The sequence below is a fragment of the Lissotriton vulgaris genome, chromosome 9 (genome assembly GCF_964263255.1).
Source record: "Lissotriton vulgaris chromosome 9, aLisVul1.2, whole genome shotgun sequence".
Classification (NCBI taxonomy): domain Eukaryota; kingdom Metazoa; phylum Chordata; class Amphibia; order Caudata; family Salamandridae; genus Lissotriton; species Lissotriton vulgaris.
This window is the reverse complement of record NC_141697.1, coordinates 701,020,405-701,029,562: the sequence shown is the minus strand read 5'-3', so window position 1 is coordinate 701,029,562 and position 9,158 is coordinate 701,020,405. Positions and strand designations below refer to the sequence as shown.

General features: G+C 46.5%; 1 protein-coding gene across 2 annotated transcripts in view; it reads left to right on the top strand.

Annotated features, from left to right (window-relative positions):
• The first annotated feature begins 524 nt into the window (after positions 1 to 524).
• The window catches only part of LOC147692132 (B-cell lymphoma/leukemia 11B-like), a 75,974-nt gene continuing 67,340 nt past the window's right edge, over positions 525 to 9,158 (top strand). The window contains exon 1 of one of the 2 annotated variants that reach the window (XM_086938433.1): positions 525 to 679. In XM_086938433.1, coding sequence (XP_086794559.1) covers positions 628 to 679 — 52 coding nt within the window. In that variant the 5' untranslated portion in view covers positions 525 to 627. Of the gene's footprint in view, positions 680 to 3,768; positions 3,893 to 9,158 lie in introns of those variants that run through there. The other variant, XM_086938434.1, reaches the window with a different exon arrangement.

The following is a 9,158-nucleotide window of genomic DNA, read 5'->3' as shown; positions in this document are numbered from 1 at the left end:
GAGCAGACTCGTACGAGATATGCGGAAACTGCCAGCACAAAAAGCTTCCTTCTTTCCCGTCCGTCTTTTCTCAAGCTCTCTTTGCACTGGCCACTGCACAGCAGGCCCCGCCTTCTCCTTTACGGACCACCCTTGATATGACGTCGTAGCTAGTAGGTCGTCCCAACTCTACGCTTAAGTGGGCCCGCCCCGCCGCCAGGTCTTTCCTCTGAAGTAAAGCACCGTTGCGCCCTTGAACCTGAAGGTAGGCCCCGCCTCCTCCGGCCGAACACTCCCTTTGGCTCCACCCCTCCTTGTAGCGTTGCCTCCTTCGCAGCAAATCCCCGTTCTCGGGGCCCCGCCTCTTTTTAAAGCCGCACGTGAAACAAGCGTCCAGGCGAGTACGGTCTACAGGCCACGCCCTTTTACAACCTTTCTCAGAGCGCGCTTCTTTCAAGCCCGCCCATTACCATTAAAGGCAACGCCTCGTTTTCCTCCGGATTCAGCTTCTTCGTTCAATGCTCCGCCTCCCCCCCCCTAGCCACGCCTGGAGCCCGCCCTCTGGCTTGTGCTACCTTGAACCTGGCGATCGTGGGCACAGTGAAAGGAGGTGGCGTTGGTATCCTGACGGGACGTCGGAAGCCCAGCATGTCCCGGAGGAAGCAAGGCAGCAACCCGCAGCACCGCGGTTCCCTCACGGGTTAGTAGCATGGTGGTGTTGCGCTGCAGAGGGGGCGTGGACAGGCCGGACATTGCGAGGGGGCGCGTCAGATAACGTGGGGAAGGGTTGAGGGGTAACTCTTAAGTTCTTTCTCTTGGGTAACGAGATTTGTTTACCAACCCCTCTTTGTCCTTTATTTGGCTGATAAGCTGTCAGTTTAGCGATACCTCCCTCTAAATGCCCAAGACGGCGTCCAGAGAGTGGGCAGCACCTGACACGTGTCCTGGGTGCCGAGAGATCGTTGTATCGTGCCCTCGTGGAATGGAGTGATGCGTTTCAGAATTTCGAATGTTCCCTTCACACAGATCGAGCGCTCTGGATATCTAGAGTTTATTTGTACATATGTATGAATTCAGCTACATCAGTGCCTGGTTTAGGTCGAGTGTGACCTGAAGTGAAACCGCCTGCTGTCTGACCTCTCACTCCGGTGATCGTATGGATGGATGCCTGACACGCATCCTCCTCAGAATCTTGCTGTTAACTTGAGAGAGAGCAAGGATGCAGTTCACGGAGGAGAGATACTTTACACACATGCACTTTCAAGAGTTATCCGAAGATCGATTTTAAAATGTTTTTCAGACCTGATTTGGCCTAATTCAACTGTCAAGCCTTTTCAAATTGTATTTGCATTTTTACTGCAAGATTGTTCCAGAGGCCAATTGCATTTTGTGCATTTCCATCCAGAGGAGTAAGTGGCTTCGTAACCCTTGTGTAGAGCCTTCATTGTTGACATGGTATACATTGATTTGTTTAGGTTGACACCCATGTAGGAAATACACGTGTGTTTCTCATAAAGAGGTAGTCAGCGAAGAGTTGAACGTTGGTGGTTGAATTGATGGATGTTAGTTACTGATCTGAATGTATCATCCATACGGAGTGATCTGAATCAGACCACCAGTGTTTTGGTAAACAGTGATGTAGATTAGATGATTCCAGCAGCTACACCGCTCAATGGGCGGTCAAGAGAGGGTTTATATATACTGAGTGGCAGAGCCCTCAATCTTGGGGTGCAGTAAAGGCAAATTGACATTTAGAGTTCATCGAGGTGTTATTTTTAAGTGTATTAAAAAGAGGGGCCGGGGAGATGGTAGCTGTTACGCCCAAGGGTGTTAAAGTGGGTGCAGTTAAGGACTTTAGCAACTTTTTTGAAGGAATACCATTAAAGGCTGAGTAGGAGAGTATTGCTGTTGATGTGTCATTGGTTTGTGTGTTAAAAGGCATAAAAATGCATTGGTGTCATGGTGTGGTGCACGATCAGTGATAAAACAGTTGGCACACTTGTGATACAGTATTATGAACACATAATACGTATGTCAATCACCTGATGGAGTGTTAAAACAAGGTAGGCCATGTAGACCGGCCATTTAGGTAACGGTTATGGATTTATTCTTCAGGTCACAGCTTCAGTTACAGGTTACAGGAAGATGGTAAGATTGATATTATGCCCCACCAGGAGCAGCCTCCTTGCTGCTTGCTCATCCCTCTAACTGATTCTCCCTCAAGCACAAACACTCTCAACATCCCAGTGACCTCACTATTGGCTGAGCAGCAAGGAAGAGAACAACAATGGGGAGGATGCATTAGCTCAAAAGATTACAACATGGTGCTCGTTGGGAAGTATTAGCACACTGTTACCCTTTAAATACATGGTGTCCTTGTAGTGGTATAAACGCACATTGCTATTTGTGTCGTTCCATTGTGTATATGTATATGATAACAGCCTACTCAGTGGATAACAGCCCATGCACACAAGGTGGATGATCCTCAGAACATTGACTGTGTTTTGGATTTATAATATACCCATCGTATGAATCTTTTTTGCATGATGTTTGTGTCTCTGAATACCATAATATTTACAGAGTATACGTGTGCTCCTGTTATTGCCTGGTGTGTATTCAACGCTTTATACATTTAATACAGTGTATGTGCGAGTGCTTGCATCAGTGCAAATTGTATGTACATTAACATGGTCATACATGTTCACACCTTTTTCTTCTCTGGAGTGCCGAAATAATGCGTACACATTCTTACAACCTAGTGTGTGTTTATGAGTATTAACTGAGTGTGTGATTTTTGTCTTTTTCAATTGTCCAAAGGAAACAAAACACATCACGAGAGTTCCTTTCACCCATGGGCCCTTCCATTCTCAAATGAGGTTTACATCACTCTTGATAACAATTTAAGAGAGGCCCTAGGAGTTCACGTTCATCAACAAAAACCTTTACAGGCGATTCTTCAAATGTTGATATAATGCTCCTGTATGCCTGCGCTCTTTTTAACCGTGGCCTTCCTGAACAACCGCCTACATCAGCCTGACTTCAAATGCGGCTCAGCCCAAAATATGTCAGAGTCAAGACAGCAAACGTGTATGCGAATGGGCATCTTGGTAGAAGAGAACCTCTATACTTCTCCTGCACTTCCTCCTAGATCCGTATACAGGTTATGAGAGCGGCGGTGTTCTTGGTTTGCATACAGTAATATAAACACGGTGTAGCTACACCTGTGTCTCTGCACCCGTTTCGCCGCATGGCATGAGTCCATCACAATACACACTCTATATATACACTCTGATTTTGCGTGTGCATTGTATTAGGCACAGTGTGTGTCCCACAGTGTAAACACAGTGTGCGTACTTGGAACGCACTATGGCATGTATTTACTACCATATACACGGTGTGCATGCACCTGCCTTATTACCACTTGGTTTGCATACTAGTAATACACTTTTGTCTCGGCATGGTAGCTGTACGGTAGTTGCAAGCACATGCTGCGTGTTTACCACGCTGTCACCACTTGTGTCCCTGCCTACGTACGTTCAGCAGAATAAACCCATGGCGCTCGTGCAGTAGTACATACCCGTCGGTGTGTTCTGGCACCCGCCCTGCGCCTTGTGCGCTACTGGATGGACCTTCCGGAAGAGAGGTCTGCTCGTGAGTAAGAATCTAGTTCCTTATCTAATCTGAGCAGCACGGGAGGGGGTGCTCGGCCATGTGTCCGTGTCTGAAGCAAGGGCCGAGGCCGGGGCAGGGACTGGGGAGGAGGCCCTCTGAGGAAGGAGGCGGAAAGAGGAGGGGCTTATGCTTCTGGTTGTTGAGATGCGGAGCCGGGAGACAAGAACAGGAGAAGGGCTGTAGCGGCGCATGGATAAATTAATTGGATACACGGACACATGGACTGGGGTCCACGAAGAGGGTAATTGAAAGAGGAGGTCCATGCACTGGAACTGGAAGAGAGAGGGGAGTATATAGAGGAGAATGAGGGACACGGTGCCCGAGGGAGAAATTTGACAACGGATACGGGCTCAGACGGTTGAAGAGAAAAGGGGTTGATGCACCGAGGAGGAGAGGTGGGGGGCAGGGCTAGACAGGAGGAGAGGTAGGTTGGTGACGGAGTGGTTTGATTGCGATGGAAGAATTGGAAATGACCACGTGTCTGTCGCGTAATACTTCGCCACTTCCTGACTTTTTAATCAACACCACTTTGCATTCTTTTGCTTGCAGTTTCACTTCCTCAATTATTAGCATGGACGTAAATGTCTAAGCATGAGAAGTGGTACTTGGTAAACCTACTGGGCAGAAGGAAGAGTGGTGCGGTAACTGAGATACGAGGGAAGGGAGTATCAGAACTAGAAGAAGTATAAATGACACAGCTGTTGAACGAATACACTCAGGTGGGGAGTTTCAGCCTGTCTTGTTCCCACAGCAAATCGGAGTAGCCGTGCCAAGGCGTTTCGTTACATTTCCCATTACAATTATGTGTCCACAAGTCCCTGTATGATTAGTGCTGTTGTCTGAAATTAAGCACTGGCGGACTAGCATGTTTATGATTTGGGATTAGTTGACATCTATGTAGTGAGGTGTGTGCGCTGAATGTGGTGGGGTTCAGTGGGATGAGGGTAAGAGCTACCTAAACCATAATAGTAAGAAGAGTGGGATTGGGAAAATGAGAAGCATGTGTGTACGTCTCTTGGGAAAAGTCTGCGGCTATATGAACAATGGAGGAAAAAGGGTTAAATGGTCTGGGGCAATAAAGACTGGTACTAGATACTGACTGACGTGGTTGCAGTTATGGGGAGAAGGGAGTGGGGTAGAGATGCTTGGCCTAGAAAGATTGGCGCATAGGCCAGAGGAAGAGTATGCTGCACAGGAGCAGGACATAAGATGTCCAGGTCACCCCAGCCTCACAGCTCTTCAGTGCCATTACTTCTGGCATATGATTTGCAGTCACACATTTGATTTCAGCACCTCTGCTCTGGAAACGTTTCCTTATCCATTCAGAAGATGGTTACATGAATGGGGAAGAGATGCACACCCATGCAAGACAGTAAACTGGTGGAGGAACTGGTAGGGGACAACATTGGGTACAGTGACCTGAGTGGATGGGAATAACAAGTGCAATATGCATACCAGGTGAGGAGGAATACAAGGGATGGGTCACGGTACAGGGATAAAGTGGAGAGAGAGAGAGAGCAATTCAGTTTGACGAGCAGGCCAGGAATTGGCTGGCCTGTGATGTGGAAATGGAGCTGCAGAAATTGTGGTAAATAATGAGGGGCAGGTGGAGGATGGTGAGCAGCAGTATGTACTGTGGAGAAGGAAGTGGAGTACAGTAATGAAGGAAGTAGAGCTGGGTGAAGTAAAGGATGATTCAGAGGAAGAGGGAGTTGATGACGTATAAAAGATAGGATACATGCCCAGCAGAGGAGTATCTGATGGTTGAGAGCTCCACCGTGTCGGGATAATTCTCCTCCGTAAAAGCAGGGGACAGTGATGTGAATTGTCTGTCGCACGATGTGTGCAGTTATTTGTTTGACATGGGTGTTGGTGGAATTGCTTAGTGATGAGCTAATGAGGGTGCAGGGCTTGTTCTAGTGATACAAATGGTTTTATGTGAGCTGTGACATGACTGTTGTGGCTAATCTAATCCAGTACGCAGTAGGTTTGGTCCAAGGCTGTTATTGGCAGGGCCACTGGAATTCTGCGATTCTGTGGCAGCAGCTTTTTTTTGCATAATTATGGATTTGACTTGTTTGCCACATAATCCATCATTTTATGTATAATCCACAGATTTTAGCATAAAAAAAGTTTCTCGCTTAAACTGATCAAAAGTAACTGAAAACACAGTGACATGTTCATGCTCAGTCAAGGGTGCTTTGCAATGGTTAACTAGTCATCTTTCAGTTGCTTATTTGCATTTGGTTGTTAAACTGGTACTAATGAGGTGAAATCTTTCCCCGGACAGTATTACCATGTGTAAAGATGGCAAAATAATGAAGAAATACAATAAAAAATGTGCAGCATTATGCAGTAAAAATTATGTAGAAATACAATGCAAAATGTGCAGCGTTATGCAGAATAATTTGTCTTTTGTTGCCGCATAATTTAGTCAACCCTGCCGCATAATTTGGCGCTACCCTACCGTATAATTCTAGTGCCCTGGTTATGGTTCATTGATGGGAAAATACTGTTTGCTGGGCCCTTGTGGTGCGATTGGGTGAATTACCTGTTAGCTGGTTTAGGGGTAGCACACTTAGACTGTCTTGCGGTCCCTTGGTAGTTGCCAGTGGTATACATACGTGTACTCTTGGTTGGCTACGGTATTAGTTGGTGGTAGGATCCTGTTGTTTTGACCTACAACAGTCATACACATATCTATGCAATACAAGGTAGTTCCTTGGCATGACGGACACATTATACTAAACAAAATATTTTATGGGTAAAATACTAGAGTCTCTAGAGTAGCTGTCTTTTCTTTTTCCACAATTTCGAAGCCCATGTTAAAAACATGTGTCTCTTATAGTGACATACATAGTCACAGTCTGATGCTTCCACCTACTCTCCGCTGTTTTTGGCAGGTCTCCTACCATAACGCAAGACTTTTTTTCTTGTATGAGTTTGGTGTTGTGGGAGAGGCTGTCTCTCAGTTAACTCTCAGGACACTACAACATCAAATTCTATCTCCAGAGCATTAGTGGCTGGTCTGTGTCAACCAGTGTCCATTTTCAGCATGTGGTCACTCTGTCTACATTTGGCTAGTGCTAATTAAGATGTTGGTGTTTTTTCCGTTTTTTCTTAATGTAATTTTTTTTTCACAGTTAGTAATTCTGAAATGTTGAAGTTTTGACCAAACGATCAGTAAAAGTTTTCTGTGCTCGATTTATATATATATATATTTTTTGTCAGTATTTTTGGTGCAGTTACCACCTTGATATGTTGTGGAAAAAATGGTTGGGCTTACAATTAAATTACAAGGGTTAGATGCCACCAACAAAGCCAAAAAACACAATCACACACTGGACAGTACACGGCTTCCAGATTCTCTCCAGAAGGTGGAAGCATCATACAGTGTGAATTCTGTATTTAAAGGCTTTGCATATACTGCCTGTTGTAACCCTGCCGGTTCAAGCAGGTCTGTTTGCAGCTTTCCCGTTAGCGTGTCTGGACCATATCCGGCCCTAGAGATTAAGGACGGATTTAACACATCAGCCCGTGGCACAGAATCTGAGGTTCTTTAAAATGGCTGGGGATCTGAAACCCTGGCTTCATCATGGTTCAACCCGACAGATTCATCCAGTGCCAAAGCAGCGCAGCATCTTCACCAGGGAAGCAGGAGACACGTGTAAGCCATATTCTTGCAGTCCCAGTTAGAGCTGGTGATCTCATTTCACACCATCATGTAAGTGGCTTAAATTCTGTATTATGATTTCTACGTCCTCCTCCAAATGAGATGCATTTGAAAACCCTAGTAGACCATACCATGGTCCCTTGACTGTCTTTTCACATCACTGCCCAATCAATCGCCCCAGAAGCAGGGCGCCTCTTTTGTTGTCTGCTCTATGGGCCAAGTGCAGCTTTGCAGGACTCGGTGACAGATGATCCCTGGAGAGCCCGTGGGGTTCTGGCACAAGTACAAGCCTTCCCATTGCTGCCTGTTTACGACTTCAGGTACTGAGGCCAGTCTCCTGGCGAGCGCCCAGCTCTGATGTGCAACACCTGCTTTCCGCCCGGGCTGGTCCTGCGGTGGCGTGCCTGAGCACACCTTTGGCAGGCCCTGCTGTCTGACAGTTGAGGACTTGACGGGCCGAGCCTGTGAAGGTGTGTCCCTGCCCATGGACACAAACAAGTCCAATGTGAGAATCTTCCTCGCTGCCTCCCCGGCACATTTTTCCACCACACCCAGGCAGGTGTGCGGGAAGGGGGTGTCCATGGAGCCAATGCTTTCCTTGTCTCCTGGCCAGCAACCATCGCTGTTTTTTTTATGTTGAAAGTGTTCACTTCCTGTACAACTCGAGAGTCCAGGTTTCTCCTTAAAATTGAGGTTTTTTGTTTCTTATGCTTTGCACAAACACTTTAAGCCCTTTGCTGAGGCCCCCTCTGAGGTCTCGTGTGTTTCTATCCATTTAAAGATTAAAAAAGTCAGAATATACCAATTATAAGTGATTATGTTAATACTCAGCGTGTGCCCTCTGCCCAGTGGCTAATCTTCAATCTGTAACCTTTTGAAGTGCTGCTGATGATGCCAGAGGATTGGTTTAACCCGGCACACATAGATGAATACTCTACACTTCAGAGATTTACCAGATCCACGTGTATTGCACCGAGTGATGACCCCCATCTAGCTCTGCCCGTCTCCTTGTCACAGTCTGAATGGTCCATACGCTACATAAAGCGATGACGCCACATGAAATTGATGGCTGGTGATATGGGAGTCTCCTTCTGATGTCACCGTGAAATGATAGCAATGTGAAGTGAATTATAGCATGGAAAGGCCAACCAACAAGTGTCCATAGTAGTACTGTCATATCTATTCCGGCTGCTTGGACCATGCCCCCTTTAGAGGAAGGCTACTTAATGATGCTATCTGACATGCCTAAGGCGAGCCCATCTATGCCCGTTGGCACCAGAATGACGCCAGGGCCTAGGAGCTCTGGCTTTGCGGCTTTAGCAGCCAAGTAGTACTCGTCCTGGAACTCAGGAAGATAGCACCTAGGATCCCTCATGCTTGCCACCAGACACTTGAAGTGAATGGTTAAGTCCTAGCGTGTGAGGGCTGTGACTTAGCGCCCCCTGGTGTATCAACCTCTGGTCTTAAGGTGAGCACCAAGATGTCGTCTGTTTTAACCTTTAATTTAAGGGTGGGGTTACCATCTCATGCGTTTAAAGCCCTTTTCTAGTCCCTTAACTGTCGCTCTCTGACAATTATTAAGCTCGAATGATCAGATTTTATCTCTTGACTATGCACCAAGTGCAGTTTTTCCGCCTGAAACTTGGTTCTGTGAAAACTCTGAGCCGGACATTCTGATAGCTATCTGTTCAGGGTATGCAATCAGGGTATGCAATAGTTTGATTAGACGGGCAAGCCCAACGGTGTGGGGGCATAGTTTTCTTTTTCAACAGTCCTTGTTGTGTAATTTCACAGAATTAACTGTAGCTGGCGGCGAGGCAGCTTCTTTACCCTC